The 16,247-nt window shown below is 48.1% G+C and overlaps 8 protein-coding genes across 8 annotated transcripts; 4 read left to right on the top strand and 4 right to left on the bottom strand.

The window, feature by feature from the left end:
* Positions 1 to 42: 42 nt before the first annotated feature.
* Positions 43 to 1,483, top strand: MCYG_02248 (uncharacterized protein; the record flags this gene model as incomplete). Its single annotated transcript, XM_002849268.1, has 2 exons — positions 43 to 120; positions 386 to 1,483. 2 exons carry the CDS (start codon positions 43 to 45, stop codon positions 1,481 to 1,483), a joined length of 1,176 nt encoding a protein of 391 aa, XP_002849314.1.
* A 529-nt stretch (positions 1,484 to 2,012) lies between these two features.
* On the bottom strand, positions 2,013 to 3,369 carry MCYG_02247 (BAR domain-containing protein; the record flags this gene model as incomplete). The annotated part of the gene is made up of 6 exons (XM_002849267.1): positions 2,013 to 2,045; positions 2,117 to 2,248; positions 2,304 to 2,865; positions 2,960 to 3,042; positions 3,148 to 3,220; positions 3,335 to 3,369. 6 exons carry the CDS (start codon positions 3,367 to 3,369, stop codon positions 2,013 to 2,015), a joined length of 918 nt encoding a protein of 305 aa, XP_002849313.1.
* A 533-nt stretch (positions 3,370 to 3,902) lies between these two features.
* MCYG_02246 (conserved hypothetical protein) lies at positions 3,903 to 5,278 on the bottom strand (the record flags this gene model as incomplete). Its single annotated transcript, XM_002849266.1, has 4 exons — positions 3,903 to 3,949; positions 4,018 to 4,359; positions 4,412 to 4,496; positions 4,577 to 5,278. 4 exons carry the CDS (start codon positions 5,276 to 5,278, stop codon positions 3,903 to 3,905), a joined length of 1,176 nt encoding a protein of 391 aa, XP_002849312.1.
* Positions 5,279 to 6,777: 1,499 nt separating this feature from the next.
* On the bottom strand, positions 6,778 to 8,568 carry MCYG_02245 (pH-regulated protein 2; the record flags this gene model as incomplete). Its single annotated transcript, XM_002849265.1, has 3 exons — positions 6,778 to 7,400; positions 7,468 to 8,335; positions 8,476 to 8,568. The coding sequence occupies 3 exons, from the start codon at positions 8,566 to 8,568 to the stop codon at positions 6,778 to 6,780; spliced, it is 1,584 nt and encodes a 527-aa protein (XP_002849311.1).
* A 1,024-nt stretch (positions 8,569 to 9,592) lies between these two features.
* On the top strand, positions 9,593 to 11,231 carry MCYG_02244 (6-phosphogluconate dehydrogenase family protein; the record flags this gene model as incomplete). The annotated part of the gene is made up of 2 exons (XM_002849264.1): positions 9,593 to 9,640; positions 10,350 to 11,231. 2 exons carry the CDS (start codon positions 9,593 to 9,595, stop codon positions 11,229 to 11,231), a joined length of 930 nt encoding a protein of 309 aa, XP_002849310.1.
* A 192-nt stretch (positions 11,232 to 11,423) lies between these two features.
* Positions 11,424 to 12,547, bottom strand: MCYG_02243 (uncharacterized protein; the record flags this gene model as incomplete). Its single annotated transcript, XM_002849263.1, has 3 exons — positions 11,424 to 11,455; positions 11,505 to 12,396; positions 12,497 to 12,547. 3 exons carry the CDS (start codon positions 12,545 to 12,547, stop codon positions 11,424 to 11,426), a joined length of 975 nt encoding a protein of 324 aa, XP_002849309.1.
* Positions 12,548 to 13,237: 690 nt separating this feature from the next.
* Positions 13,238 to 14,158, top strand: MCYG_02242 (alpha/beta hydrolase fold protein; the record flags this gene model as incomplete). Its single annotated transcript, XM_002849262.1, has 1 exon — positions 13,238 to 14,158. The coding sequence occupies one exon, from the start codon at positions 13,238 to 13,240 to the stop codon at positions 14,156 to 14,158; it is 921 nt and encodes a 306-aa protein (XP_002849308.1).
* Positions 14,159 to 15,095: 937 nt separating this feature from the next.
* MCYG_02241 (conserved hypothetical protein) lies at positions 15,096 to 15,897 on the top strand (the record flags this gene model as incomplete). The annotated part of the gene is made up of 2 exons (XM_002849261.1): positions 15,096 to 15,642; positions 15,764 to 15,897. The coding sequence occupies 2 exons, from the start codon at positions 15,096 to 15,098 to the stop codon at positions 15,895 to 15,897; spliced, it is 681 nt and encodes a 226-aa protein (XP_002849307.1).
* Positions 15,898 to 16,247: the final 350 nt, after the last annotated feature.

The raw sequence follows: 16,247 nt of genomic DNA, 5'->3' as shown, positions 1-16,247 counted from the left end.
GCAAGTTTCCCTTCTTGTTTGGAACGCTGATGGCACAGCAGGATGGCACAGTTGGAGCCGGAACTTCGGATATGCCATCGAAGACCACAGGAAGACAACGGTGGCCTGAAGGCCAGAACGGTCACTCTGAACGGCTGGCTAACTGGTTAATTAGCTAATAATTGACTTCGGCACTGCGATGACGTTTCTGTCATGGAATTCCCAAACACCCTTGTTCCCGTCGCCTTCAATTAAATTGGATTCTCCCTTGCGGCAGGCAAATGTTGTGCCATCTTCAACTGATCCGGATGTGTGCCCTTTAACCATAATACCCCGGGCTATCCCCTCGCTCATGCCCTTCTTCGTCCATACCGTATACTGCCTCCTTCGCCTTTCTCGTCAATAGGTAGATTCCTCTGGTCCCCTCACGGCTTACCGGCTCTGGATGTTTTCACACCTCCGAAATGGCATTCCCACTCTTGTTATCGTCGATGACTTGGGTCCTGGACTTTTTCGTCGCCGTCCGCAGTCCCTGCGCACTCTCTACACGGCAGTTCTCGCGGTGGCTATTTACAATTGTCTGGAGCTCGTTCTACTCATCTTTCTTACTTTCAACAAATATGAAGGCCTTTACTTCTGGAGTCTTCTTCTGGCCACGGTCCCAGGTGTTCTGACAGATGCAGTGTTCCTGTTAATGTATTACTATATGACAATACCGCCTACGGTGGCCTTCACTTTTGCTAGCATCGGCTGGTGTTTCATGATTACCGGTCAAGCCGTTGTCTTATATTCTCGTCTCCACATGGTCCTACACAGCCGATTGGGCCTACGACTGGTTTTGGCCATGATAATAGTCTTTGCCATCGTCTTTCATATACCTGATATTGTCACCGGGTATGGAGCAATTGTCGACAATGACGCCCAACCCGCATTCACCCGCGCATTCCACATCATGGAGAAAATACAATTGACCGCGTTTTCGGTGCAGCAGTTTGTCCTTTCTGGGCTCTACCTCTATCTCGCCACTGGCCTTCTAGCCTTCGTGCCCGCCAAAGCCCGTCGAAAGGAGCTGTATAGACTCATCGCAATGAACATTGCTATCATTATTATGGATATGGCCCTCGTGGTATTCGTCCACCTGAACTGGTGGGTGGCCCATGAGTCGCTCAAGCCATTCGTATACAGCATCAAACTGAAGCTGGAGTTTGCGGTTTTGCGTACGCTGCTTTCGATGTCAAAGTCGGCCGCTGTCGAACTACCGGATTTCGTGGATCCTACCAGACTCCAGGGGGACGTTAGATACGCGCCTCCAATGCCAATGACACAAATCCGGGAGCAACGGACAGATTCAATGATATCAGACGAGATAGGATGGGATCAAGCAAGTACAGCACACACAACTGGCTCGAGTTTAGAGCAACAGAATCTTCCGGTGGAGGAGGAGGCTCCCCTCCAGTCTGGTTCTTTGTCTAGTTACAAAAAACGATCCAAGACATACCCGTGAGCGTCCAAGTCGAATGCGTTCATACTTATTTTGTATACAATTCCGCTAGCTAGCTAGACGGAGAGGCTTCTACCGAAGTACAAGGTACACGTTTCTGCTAACTAGCTCTTTTGCGTATCTGATATTGACGTAGAACAATTCCTGCCCATCCAGTAGATAAAAGGGGACAAAAAGGGGATCGCAAGAACATAAAAAGAATAAAACAGCTGGGGTAGAATCAGAAATGATAGTAAATACGATGAAGCAAAGTACAACATGTATACAGGCAGAAAAAAGTTACGAATCCAAGCGGGACGGCACTGGAGTAGAATACCCTAGCATATCAAAATAGAGACAACGGGGTAATAATGGCAATTATCTGACCGATTGGTATAGGGAGGTAAGAGATAAAAATAATTAAAGGTGTGCCACCGCATTAATCGATTGTGAATACCCCGAGCTGTTCCCCGCTATAGACCCATTAAGATATCTACCGAAGGAAAAAAAAAGGGGTTGCAAGGGCATTGCGGTTTGGTCTATATATAGATCTTTACGCGCCCTCCCGGCTCTTGCGGTAGTTTGCCTATCCATTCCGTTGAGCATATTACTATATACGGGAAGAGATTAAGGGGAGAATAAAAGTCAGGTCCATACCTCTTGCTCGACCTGCAGGCCGTCAACGATAGGGCCGAGTTCGCTGAGGATCTCATAGGCCTTCTTGTGGTATTCAAGCTGTGCAGCGATCAAGTCTGCCAGGTTACGCAGTGGCTCGGGGGTATCAAGGACCTGGAGCTTGAAGTTAGATGGTAAACTGGGTGACGAGAGCGGCGGAGTAGCTTACATTCTTCATAACACCAACTGCTTCTTCAGTCTGTCCAACGAATTCGTCCTCTGCCTGCTCAATCTCCGCACGAGCATCTTCGCTCAAATGGTCCATGTCCTTGGTGGCACCCTTGGCCGCCTTAGTCGAGTCAAGCATCAGTCTTGAGTTCTCTACATTCCTTCTGGCCTTGGTAGCGAACATGAGGTTTGTGTTGAGGGTGGTGTTCCAGCCGGCGAGGAAACGGGACTGAATCTGAGCGTCCTGGGCCAACCTAGCCTCTCCAATCTTCTCGGATGCGAGGGCAAACTTTTCTAGACCAACTGCCAATTGATCCTCGGTGCCGGGGGTGCTGGCCTGGGCGATGACGTGCGAGCTGGCAAGAGCAGCGCGGGCAATGGCATGGCTGAACGTCTTTGGCTGAGGCTTCGCAGAAGGTGGTGCGGTCAGGGCCGACTGAGCTTCTCCTGGAGAGGAAGCCTGGGAGAGAAGCTGGACCTTCTCGCTGATGGTGCGGCCTAGGTCGTTGAACGATTCGCGGATGTTTGGTGGGTAGTCATAGGCCTCGTTTGAGTATTGAGAGCTGCAGGTGAATCAGAAAAGGCCAGTTAGCTCATTGAAGCATATGTTATTCCATATAGGCAGCAGCATATATATAGTCATGGGGCCAAACGTACGTGACCTGGAGGAGCTTCTGATGGACAACCTTTAGAGCATCGACTCGCTTCTCAAGCTCGAGGTAGTCGTTTGGAAGTTGAGTCTAGAGTGTCAAACGGCCACGCGCCGATGGAAATATATTAGCGTATTGTTCATTGATAAAAAGACCACCTTGGACAGATGGAGATAGTGACGGATATCTAGTTACCCTCTCTTCAGCTTGACCAAGCTGCTCCTTCACATACTGCTGTGTTCGCGCGGCAAAGGGGGTAAAAGTAGCACTGGAATATGACTTATATTAGCTCCTGATCAAAGAAAAATAAATGCCATGGTGATGTTGTGACTGTTTTGCGGGACAACAACTGGTCGAGAGCTGGATAGATGGGGCGGCGTACGTGAAGTTCTTCCCAAAGGCTTGCACTTTATCCATGGCTGCGGCGGGCTTCTCTCCAACTGTACCGTGTATTCTGTCGAAGAAGAAGAAGATATCTGCTGTCCGTGAGCAGATAGTCAGATGGTTCGATGATGGTTTGTTCGAGTCGTTCTTCTTCGGTTTCTTCTTTCTTCGCAAGAACGTCAAGCAAGTAAAGCTGACTAAGCTGCGGCTCCTCCTGGGCCTTTTCTTTCATCTCTGATAACTTCGACCTTGTACGTTGGAAAAGAGAACATGATCATTATATGTTATTATTTAGATCAGATTACTATACACGGGTCTATTTATGTTGACATGAGCCTGAGTTTGTCCATAGGTTGCTGTTTCATGTACGGCCGTCATCCTTAAAAACTCCACGACAAGAACAAGTATAAACATAGGAGAGACATAAGAGATAAGAAAGAGAGAAATATACCAAGAATTGCATGAGATGGTAAAGTATTGAGTAGTGAGATGGTGGTAAGATGGACGAGGGCCGGAGTAAACCCCCGACCGTCTGTGTGGTAAGGATAGATACTTCTACGGAGCGTTCAAGTGAGGGTTGCCATCATGGCACGAAGAAGTCGAGGAGTCGGTGCTATAGAGGAAGAAGCGTTAGTCTGCATGAAATGACACCCATGGAGACGGTGGGAGCAAATAACGTACCTTTATGGTCTCTCTTGACGACTACCTCAGCCGTAGGCCCTTCGATGGCCCTCACAAGCTCACGCTCAGACATGTGGTGGCGGTATGGTACCAGGAGGCGTTCCGGATGGTCGTCCTCCACTTCTAGAACGCGGATGGGAGACGACCGTCGACGGACGTGTCTTGGTCTAGCTCGTGGGCGTGGAGAGGGAGAGTAAGTCCTCACCGGCCGCAGTGTTTCCATGGGCGGAGGAGGGGTGCTGGCTCTCCGCCTGGATACAGAGCGACGTCGCTCGACGGTTATGGGAGTTTCTTTGGCACCGAGTATGACCGTCTCCTTCTCCTTGGTCCTCCTGGGTAGGGCTACGTGTATGAGTCAGTTTTGTGTTCTTTATCGGAGTCAAAAGCTACATACCGCCTTGTCGCATCAATTTGCTACATTCGACCAGTTCATGAATGCGCTCGTCTGAAAGTACCTTGTAGATCAAGATATCCTCCTCCTATAGATACATTATTAGCGTCTGTAGGTGGTGGTGATGGGTAATGCCGAAAACCGCAAGAAAGAAAAAAAAAGACTCACATATTCCTCATAGTCATAGCCAAGTTCTTCGAGAGCGCGGGGAGCCACCATATGCTTGGGTATACGGGTAGTCCCTGGCTTTGGGCTTGCCCGTCCTGACTTTGCGCGGGGAGCATCCGGTCTGACGCTCGAAGACCGCCTCCCCCGAGGGGTTATGCTTCTGTTGCGTTCGCTCATACTCCTCCGAGCGGTGTCATCACCAACAAGAGTGTGCTCTGAGATGCGGAGGTTTTCCAGCTTAATGTCTGGCAGCCGAGAGGAACTGCGTTTCCTGGGCGTGACCGGCGGCCCGTAGTCATCCCTATCGTACCGTCGATAGTCATGCGAACGCTTCGACGCTGCGAGATCGAACCTGTCCAGCGACGACTGACGACGGAGCAGCGTTGGGCGCCGAAAATCACGGTCGTCACTAGCGCGAGCCGGGGATGCATCATGTCGCCTCCTCTCGCTGTGGTCTCTCCTTGGGCGGATGACGGGGATGAGGTGGTTGTTCTGCGTCTCGGTGGGCTGTAGGTAGTCCTGGGCACCGCTGAAGAGCGATCGCCTGTCTTTCCTCACCTCACGCTCCTCTACCGACGTTGCCCTTCGCGGGCGCATCTCACGGTACGGCGCTGGTTCTCGTCGTGCATCGCGCTCTTTGGTAAAGCGCTCTGCATCCCAGCGGTGGCCGCCTGCAGCAGCGTTCCCTGTCGGGCCTGACATGTGGATCAACGTGTGACTTGACTATTTAACAGGCGCGCCTCAGGAGATGGAAGAATATAAAGGCAATGGTACGGCTCGTTCCGTGACTTTCACAGGCCGTCTGGTAGCTTTTCGACCCTTTACCGTGGATTGATCAAGTGGGCTCTGGTTATGCGGTCGATAGAGTAGAAACAGGCTGACGGGACGACTCTTCGATCGAGGTTCTCTTCAGGCAAGACGACGGAGACGGAGACGGGAAGCAGTTATATAGTGGCGACGGCAGCCTTGCCTTGCTTCTTCTTCTTCTCTCTCCTTTTTTCTCTCTCTCTCAAGCTTCTTCCACTTTATGATGACATCCAAAAAGTCAAAAAAGGTTCAGCTCGGTTAAATATCGAAAAAAGTAATTTGATACTCTTTGATGTTTTATTATCAATCACAATATATCAGTTGAGAGGAAATATTTACCATCATCACCAGTGCCGGCAGCAGCGTTTATATATACACACGTACAGCTTTCTTCCAGCAGATGTCAATACACCAAAGCCCATCCATCCTGTCTGGCCATCCATGCAGCTAGCTAACAAGAAGAAAAAGCAAAGAAATCTCCTTTTAACCGCCAGGACAGCAATAAAACAGTGGCTGGACGTTTCATCTTCATGTTATAAAAAGAAACATAGAAGGAATCCAACCCTCTTTTCTTCATGCAAACACTAACAGCATCGTTTTGGCCCCAGATGAACGGCCTCTCTCAGCCACTGGCAACCAATTGATGCTCTCTTTCTCTGCACTTTTCGGACAAGATCCCTCCCCTGCTGCTTTGCTTCTTCTATTATTGCCAATAATAGCTTTGTCCTGTTGCTCTCTGGGTTGTCTGCATGTATGTAGCTATACACCCAAAGGTACTCCATACAAGGACCCAAGGATCTGGAGATATGGGAGAGAGAGCCACCAACGACCGCCCTGTAATATTGACTAGTATTTTTCTTAAACACGTTTCCTCGCGCCCGGCAGATGGACAAGTGGGCGATCTTCTTCTGGCCCTGCGTTGGCGCTGTTGGGCATGCATATATAGTATAGACGGCTGTTCATTCACGACCACCAGAAGGCTTCTCCCCCCTGAGAAGTCGATGGTGAGAGGTCGACGAGAGGTCGCCGCCACTCTACGTTCAATCATCTTTCTTTTCTGCTCTCTGTGGACGGGTCTGCCACCTGATGCTATGCGCTTTGCCCGGCTTGAGCTGCACTTTGTGGCCCCTTTGGGCAGAGAACGATGAGATCATAATCTAGTCCACCATCCCAGCAGTGGGCCACCACAGACAAGACTTTTAACCTCTTGGAGTTACGGAGTATAGATGCATATGCGGGCGATCCTCGGTCCGTCAGGTAGAAGTTGAACGATCCCTTATTATTGATAGTCGAATGCTACTATCGGGGATGCCGCGGAAGCCCAAAAGGACAGCTATAGAATACAAAAAAGGGATAAGAGATATTTGAACCTTCTTCCTGGATCCGCCTGACCCTTACAACAAAAGTAGCCCCAATCCTGCAACGAGAGCACATCCCAGTCCGGAGATATCCCAGATGCTACCATTCAACCACGTTGGTGCTTCGCTCTTGGACACCTTTATGGACACATGTGGCTTGACAGTGCAGACTGGTTGCTTGACCGGTGTCTGCGTAGAGGCTGCCCCCCCAAAATGACAGGCGGTGTCCCCGTTTCCCTTCTTGACCTGGTCCTCGTAGTACGCGTTGAATGCCCAAGAGAGCTGATCTATGGGATTACACATCCCGTACATTCCGTATATGCCGCTCGTTGCGTTAGAGGCGATATCCTCGCAGGCCATGGGGGAAAGGCCGCAGACAGTTGAGAACAGCCGGGACAGATCTTCGTCGTGGACAGTAGATTTGGCTCGGCAAGTGATAGACCTCGTCATGCAATCGCAAAGTTCCTTGTCCGGAGTTGGGGGCAGTTTTGGTGAAGCTTCCCAGTCGCTGCTGATAGTAGGACAGGGTGCGTTGTCTGTATGCACTGGTGTGTAAGCAGACAATTTTGGCCCCTTGGGATTCACATTGGCCATCTGGCTAGCAAATGCGGTAAAGTCTGCAAGTTTCTTAACCCTGGAGCCAGATACATCAACAAGTCCTATGCAACAGACTTAGTAAGACGGCCGCCTTTTGCACAAAAATAGGTGCCCATGCCATCTGCTTACCGTAGTTGTTCTGTTCCTGGAAGTACATGTATACGATCCCACCAGACCAGGTAGGCGTCATCTGGGGGCCATAAATCGCCTGCACCTCACTAAACTTCCGGGGTTGGACTGTATTGCATCCATATTCGGCGAAGAACACCGGAACATTATATTTAGCAAACTCCTTCGTGCGGTCTGCGTATCCAGATGTCTCAAAGGTAGAGTCACCACACCATTCATAGATGTTATACCCCCAAAAGTCAATACGTTCATCATCTATGCCGCAGTCAAAGTACGCAGCAAGGTTCCGTCGAATATCTGCATCGTCATCGGTCGCATACCCAATACCCATCTGTCGATATCCCTTTTCGTATATATAAGCTTTCATGTCTCGTACCGCAGCCTTTACAAACGCACTGGCATCCGTGTTAGCCCGATCATTCGTCACTTCGTTCCCAGCAAAGAAACCGATGACATTGGTATATTTTGCCAGAGAATCAATCACGGAAGTGTAGCGGGCATAGAGATTAATATCCCATTCAGGAGAGTCACGGTTGATTGACTGAGAGGGCTCAGCCAAGTCAGCAAGTACGTAGATACCGGCATCGGCAAGCATTCGCATGCATTCGTCATGGTCCTTTTCAGGATGAACGGCATATACCCGAACTACGTTAGCATGCAGCTCCTTGAGCAGAGGAATGTCTCTCCTGCATCCGCTGGGGTTCGCAAGGGGATCAGAGTATGACTCGACCGAGCTAGCACCATCTATCAAAAGAGAGTCAGCCTGCGCTTTAGCATTTTGATGCTGTAACGTCCAATCCCATTTTGAACGTGGGATCAGTACCTTGGTAGGCCACTCCTTTGATGAAGCTTGAGTAATAGTTAGCCCCTAGCAAAAACAGCCAGGTTGATGAGAAAGAGAAAACATACAATTGTTGCCCACTGGTTTTATAAAAGAAGCGTGAGCCCTTCCCCACGGCATTAGCTGTCATGATCTTCTTAACCAGGGGTCCAGAACAGGCTTCGTACCTTGATCACAATAGGGTCAAGGTCAGCGGCATTAGCAGGGAGAGCCCAGCAGGCTGCTAGTGCGATAGAAAGAATAGTCGCTAGAGGCACCATGATGTAACGTTTTCAGAAGAAGATATCGGATATCTTATACAGCTGTTTAGTGGAAATGGATGACGGTAAACAATGCATGGATGAACAACGTCCTCTCTCATGTTGGCTGGTGTATTGATATATTGACTGCATTACACATAGCAAGAGCTTTAGGGGTATGTGGCATTCCCCCTTCAGTTTGTTTATATTAACATGCTGCCATGGTAAACATTCATAACACCCCCGTCGCTTCCTTCCTGATGTTCATGTAGCCCAACGGTTGAATAAGCTGGTATTTTATGTATTCTCGATGGCAAAGGCCGGAGCCATCTAGTCGTACATGGTAGATTGATGTGTGGGTAAGACAATCTAGGCCTATATACTCCGTGGAGGTGCCATAAGAAGCCATGAATCCGCGGAGGCCTAGTTCAAAAGGGACTCAGATGAACTAGAATGAAAAGTGGTACTTGCATGGGGCACTAGCACTAAGATATATGCCGGGCGCTACTCCCAAGCCAATGCCCAATGCCCAATATCCCATATGCCGAGCTGTCTGATGTCTGATGTCTGATGTCTCTGATATTGATGCCCAATTTTGCCAGCGGAAAGCTTTGACCAAGGCTTGAGCCTCGGGAAGAAGGAAAACACATGATATATCTGCCAAGACTCCGAAAAGGGAAGCTCGCCAAGTTGGGTTTAGCCCTTTTCTAGTCTTGGCATGGAGGCAGATTGATAAGAGTGCAGTGCTTAATAAGCTATGCAGAGCATTACGGGGCAGTCTCGGCACTTTTCGGGAAATCCGGGGTAACATCAACAACATCGAAGCTATAAAAGAGCAAGATATATCAACTTTGGAGTTGATGGATTGATAAGTTGCTTATTACTGTGCATAATACTCTATCGTGCCTTGTTCCAAGAAACATTCTAAGATCATAAAGCACCAGGGCGGCCATTGCTCTCGTTCTATTTATACCCTCGATTGCCTATCACTCAAATAAGGAATATACCTACCTATTGATACCGTACACAGTGTCTTTTATTGAAAATGGCAGCAGAACAGATTGCATGGATTGGGCTGGGGAACATGGGAAGGGTATGACAGACTTTTACATCGCAAATATTTACACCCATGTCTTTATTTTCTACTTTTCTTATCCTCTCATAATGCGTTCTGTTTTCAAGAATGCTCTACATCAGACTCATCAGATATAACATTATTGGCAACTTGGATCTGGCTGGGTGGGCATCTTCTTCCGGATAACCAGTCTGAGGCTCCTTAAGCGTTAGCTTGTTCTCTACCAGGATATCCAGGGAAGGGGGTGGCGCAGTGGTAAGCGACCTTATTACCCTGCACGGTATCCCACGCACACGGCCCTCTAAGTGCAGTGCTTAAAAAAGCCACGGACCCTCCTGCATCCTAAACCATCTACGATCTTGTTGACGGTGTGTTGCAGGACTGAGGGATGAACGCGGCCATTCCCCAGTGCACGAGCTGTTATGTCAATGGTATCCCAGATGAAGTCCAAACAAAACCCAGGCATGTGTAATGAGAGGCTTGCGAACTGTTGTGCCCGCAGTCTCCAATCTTTTTTTTTCTTTCGTTTGTCGTTTTCCATAACTTTCGGCTAGTGACTTGGGGGCAGTGTGAAGTTGGTAGAGACAAGCCGGCACGCCGGCGCCCTGGTCGAACCTAGCTGCCTGCTCTTTTTGCTTTTTGTTTATATGCTTATTTTTATTTCTGTCCCTGTTTTGAGCCTTGTCTATAACAGCAACTCTCGGCTCTGGCTAATTACATCCTCTAGGGTATGGTCAAAAACCTGACTGAAAAGGGATCACTCTCCAAGCCACTGATAGTTTACAATCGGACGCAGTCCCGAGCTATCGACCTTGCAAAAACACTGTCCCAGCAAATCATCCCAGTATCAACGGTCAAAGAGGCGGTAGAGAAGGCTACAATAGTGTTCATCTGCCTTGGTGATGATGCCGCTGTTGAAAGTACCATCAATGACGCATTGAAATCAACAGAGGTGAAAGGTAAATTGTTCGTGGATTGCTCTACCATCCACCCAGACAAAACTCGTCGTCTAGCCCAGCTGCTCGAAACCTCAGGTGCATCCTTCGCTGCTTGTCCTGTATTCGGAGCGCCGGCGATGGCAGATGCAGGTCAGTTGATCTGTGTTCTTGCGGGGCGCAAGCAATCTGTTGATCGTGTCAAGCCTTTCTGCACCGGTGTGATGGGACGTGCCATCATCGATCTATCCACTGAATCAGAAGATCCTGGAAAGGCATCTATGCTAAAAGTCATGGGCAACAGCATGATATTCCAGATGGTATCCGCCATCTCGGAGAGCATGGTTGTGGCCGAGAAGTCCGAGCTGGGTGTCAAGCCGTTGCATACTTTCCTTGAGCTGATGTTTCCAGGACCATATGTGGGTTATTCAAACAGGATGCTATCTGGCGAGTACCATAGGCTGGAAGAGCCCTTATTTGCACTTGATCTTGCCCGGAAGGATGCAAAACACGCAATGGATATGGCAAAGGCTGTAGATGCCAGGATGAAAGGGATAGAAATGGTGGATGAAATGTTACAGGCTGCCAAGTCACATTCAGGAGCAAACGGAGATATGTCTGCCATCTATGGTATTGCAAGAGAGAATGCCGGGATGAAGTTTGAGAACAATTAAATAGATAGCAACCGAGAAATTATCCATTAATGAATTAGTTAACTATAATAACTAGCCAGCTAGGTGGTATATGTACGGATCAAACTATCTACAGACTAAAGGGGGGCGAAGGCCCTTAGTAGCAGTGTTTGTTGCTTCTGAGACCCTTTCTCCGCTATTTCTTCGGCTTCTTCCATAGCAAAGAGCAGACGACTAGACCGGATCACGAATTCTAATACGGCGTACTGTGTTAGCAAAGGACAGGGAAATCGAAGTGTTGCTCTCTATACCTACCATCGACTTCAATAGTATAGTATACTATGGTTTCCGTCAAGTTGGCAACTCCGCGCAGGAATCCGCAGCTGGTCACCTCCCGAGTACTGCCAATGTGCAAACTTAGCCCCGAATCCATCTTCGGATCCACCCATCGGACATCTTCTTCAGTTAGGGAATGATCGTCTACGTCGTCGAGCTGGTGGCAGTCCGAATCAGAGTCATCCCCATGTGGATCAGTGAAGTGTTGTGGTGCTGTTAGAATGGGTTGTTCAGCCAGCCAGTCCCTCCGAAGTCGAACAACGCCCTTGGAGACCTTGACACCAGCAGGTAGACGATCGCCAAAAAGCTGGGCGTGGACACAGACTTGTGAGAATGGCTCAGCCGAGTCTACAAGAATTCGAAAAGGCGCTACCCGGCCCTGACTGCTTATGGAATTTTTGCGCTGGGTCTTGAAGCCCCCTTTGCTAAGCTTACTCTCGCCTAAGATGCCTCCTATCCTGCCCGGATCCTCATTTTGGTCGTCTACCGTAAAAACTTTCCAATCCGGCGAAAACAACGACTCAAAGTGCTGCATTACCTTGAACCGCGTGTATTGTTCCCTTAGTACACCCAGATCACCGATTGAGAAGACATGGTCGAGAGACAATAGCCCTTCCAACTCTTCAGGGTGCTCACTGTGGTTATGGGGTAAGGTCCTGGTGTCGAGATATGTTCCTATCGTGCGTCCTTGCAACGCCACCCTAGAAGGGAGATGGCAGTCCAATCGCAAGGTATAATTACCTTTTAACTGTCTTATTGCCGAAAGTCGACGACTGAGGATATGGCAGATGATATTGTAGAATCGAGAAGAGACCTTTGTCCAAGGCAGAAGCTCACGAGAAGGGAAAACTTCAAGGATTGTGATGAGAATCTAGATAGATATATAGAATTAGCCGTCCATTGTTCAATGAAGCTGCTGTCTCGGTCCTAGAAATATAGGCCGTTGCATCCTTTCATGCACGATGGCTAACCTCGTAAGGGAGAGTATATAGAGGCGGTGAAATACTGTTTGTGCGCTCCATAACTGTTGATGTCACTGACTAGCAAGTCTCTCGATGGAAGATTGAGCAAGCACGTTTAAAAAGAAATATAGGTCTTGACCAAATTATTGACAAAAAAAAAAAAAATAAAGAACATAAAGAAATGAAGAAATGAAGAAGACCATTAAATATATTTCTTAATTAACAGGCCGCTTGATCTTCTGCTTCTCCTCAAAACCGTTTTTTCCCCCTTGTGATGTTTTCTGTTTTGCCGCCAAGAGCCAAGTGTAAGCGGAGTATTAGTAGTCACCTGTTTTGTAAACAAACTCTTGAAACGCAAAACTCGACTTATCTTGACTTCATCAAGCATTAACCACCCGTCTTAACCTGGCTCATATGAGGGTCTTCTTAGTAGAGAATAACAGGAAGTGTCAAAATCCTGATAATGGCCTGATGCTGCCCCTGAGTATGGATAATGGCGGAGATGCGTAAGCTACTCCTCTTACAGTTTATCGTTCAAACTCCAGGTTTCGCACGAGAATGCTGCCGCTGATGACCAATGTGGCCCTGGCTAGATATCAAACCCTTGCATACCGTGTGTCATCGGCCGCGAGCCCCTTTTACTGAATGGTCCGCTCATAATAATATGAGCCTTAATTCGAGTTTTTTTCTCACATTTGAACACCCGCCTTATCTTTATCCTAAGTTTTAGATTCGGCTTCCAGGGATAAGATGGCAGCTTCTATGGTCTCTGTCAGTACACATTGCCTCTTCATATCTCTGAGTGGACCCCCGCGTTCTGTCAGGGATCCTATTGCCGTTATAATAGCCGGGGCTGGCGATGTCTCCTCATCGTACGTCGCGGTTGAGAGACTAGTGGCACCCTTCTGCCGAATTGCCTTGTTTGATCGGTCTGGACTTGGCCGCAGCGAAAATGGACCCCAGAGGCATACGGCTACCGTTGCAGCCACTGAATTACATGCACTCCTGAGTGAAGCACAGGTTAACCCCCCACTTATACTAGTTGGTCACTCATACGGCGGCATAGTCGCTCGTGAGTATCTCCACCTATACCCAGGTGACGTGGCTGGCATGGTTCTTTCAGACGCTGCGACAGAGAAATCAAACCATTACTTCAAAGTGCCCGATCCAAACATTGATGCGGTGATGGGGTCTCTCAAGTACTCGCTGATTACTGGATTGAGGAGTGACTCGGTACTGTCTCGGGATGAATGGAGAACACGGGCTGCGGACATAGCCAGGGGCGCGGAAGCCGCCCAAGCTGAGGCAGCTGCGTTTATAGAAGTGTGTGAGACACTAGGGCAAAAGGAACAATATACAAATTGTGTGATGGGTGCCAAACCCTTGAGCGTGATTCGATGTAACAGTTCAAGAGACTATGAACGTATTTACGAGAAGGGCATCGAGGCGGGAAACGGTACGCAGGAGCAGCAACGGGCATTTCGACAGCTCTTAGATCAATGGGATGATATTGATCGTTTTCTAAAAGAAGAACAACTTCAGCTATCATCAAAAAGCCGTCTAGTACATGTTCCTGACTGTGGGCATCACATACATCTTGTTCGACCAGATGTTGTCGCACAAGAAATCCAGTGGGTCAGGGACATGATCTTAATGGAGTCCCAGCTCTAAGTTCTTTTCTTTTTTTTTCTTTTCCTTCGAAACAGAGTCTTTTGCTATTAGATACCATCGACCTATTCGTTACAACCCTTTATTTCCTCCAAGCAACGAGGTCAAGAAGATGGCCATGGATAACTCCCGAATAGATGACCGCTGGTCACTAGCCATCGATGATCAATTGTGGATACGTATATACATGTTTCACCTCTGAGCGGTTGCGATATCTGTCATACTATATATACATTTATAGAGCTATATGAGAGCATGAACGCTGACTTATACAATTGACCCTGTCGTATATATCCGCGACTGATTCTGGATTTCTGGATACCTGGGCTCTTAAATCTCTCCAATTCTCTGATTATAATTTACTTCTAATATTATGCCGTAGTATATCTCTACCTTAAAAACAGGAACAGGACGACCAACTATTCAAATTATAAGTTTAAGATGGAAAAAATCCCAGTCTGATGTCATCTATATTCCGACATTGGCATGCCCTGTGCGGGGCTAACCTTCAAAGCACCAGAGCGGCAAAACGCTTAAATTTCGAAGAAGCTGGTAATAGAGTGATCTAAAGATGACTCGAGCCTAACTCTAGTGTTATTCGATACAAAAAATTACTCCACCACACAATAGAAGCGGATATCACACCCAGTAGTAGTAGGAGCTAGAATGGATTTGTATATAAGCAAGGAGTGGCTCCAACGTAACAAACATACGATAGACTTGAGCCGAAGCCTTCCCTCCATGAAGAGTAACGATATCACCATAGCTAACCCCTCGCTTTATCTATAAACAGGCTTTTATATGTTCAGCCGCTAGCGAGTAACTCTCCACTTAGCCGCGTCAAAGCCAAGCGCTAAGGTGGGGAGGCTCTTTACGTGAAATACTATTTATTCTCTAACGCTAATATCCACGACTTCAACTTTTCACTACCAACGACACCATGCCTGAACTATGTGAGATCAAATACTCGCAGCAGGACTGCATCGCTGCAATCCGTGACTACTATTATTTTCTAACCACAATGTATCTCGACGAAGACCTTGTTCTCCAGCCACCAGAAGGAGGCTGGCCATCAATTACCGACGAAGTTATGCTGGTCATTGGTAAGGATAATACGGTTGCTTCTCTACTCCGCCATTTGCCTTATATGGCTCCTCCTACAACATCGGGAGGGGAGGCCCAGCCTATCCCATTTCTCTATTTCGCTGATTGGCCAGGTGTCTGTGCTTGGATTAAGTCTGGTCGATTAACGGCTGAAGACGCCAGGGACGCATCCCAAGCATACATGGACGCAGAGACAGTGCCACCTCACGTCATTGGCCTTACGTGTGGCGGGGCGGAAACTGCTGCAATCCTTCTTGATACTAAGCTCGGCGTTATATTCTGGCCCGAATGCCCTGGGGGTGTAGTATGGGACCCTTGTCGGGAGGAAGTCCTAGACGATGCATACGACTATGCTCCCAAAAACGAAGCGGACTGGCGTGCAGGTGGCGGTCGCTGGGCAATTGCAGATTTCTTTTGAGGTTCTTAAATGTGAGTTTCGTAAGTTATCCTTTGTTCCATTTTGTTCACGCCTTGTACGTGAGGTCTATTCGGTTGATTTAAAAGAGTTTATTCCGATGCTACAAGAGATTTATCGAAAGCATGGCTGGCCCAATATGGGAATTTACAACAAGCAGAAGTGCCTATCGGAGGTGCGGGCGGAGTTAGAGGACAAATTCCCCGATTTTATATATTGGTAGCCATTGACGGGCAATTAACATTGAACCATGGGATACATAAATCAGCCTATATTTATGTATTCTCTAGTTTTACATATACAATTCAGATTCTCCCACTCGATTGGACCCTGTCTATAATATGTCTTCTACGGGCTTTAAAATTACAAGTGGCCGATTTACCCACATTATGCATGAATTTCCATAAAAGGAGGCTTGGGGTTTTCTTACAGGGGAATACCTAACAATTTTCGGGACCCGCGTCGGGGAGTCAATATGTAAGGTACTGGGATCAAAGACATGAGTCTGCAACCTAACAATCATACCCAACCTCATATACCTTCTATACCAAGACTATGAACAGGTACCAAAGG

The sequence above is a fragment of the Microsporum canis genome, genomic scaffold (assembly GCF_000151145.1).
Source record: "Microsporum canis CBS 113480 supercont1.2 genomic scaffold, whole genome shotgun sequence".
Classification (NCBI taxonomy): Eukaryota; Fungi; Ascomycota; class Eurotiomycetes; order Onygenales; family Arthrodermataceae; genus Microsporum; species Microsporum canis.
The sequence above is the reverse complement of the archived record's forward strand: the minus strand, read 5'-3'. Positions and strand labels throughout refer to the sequence as shown.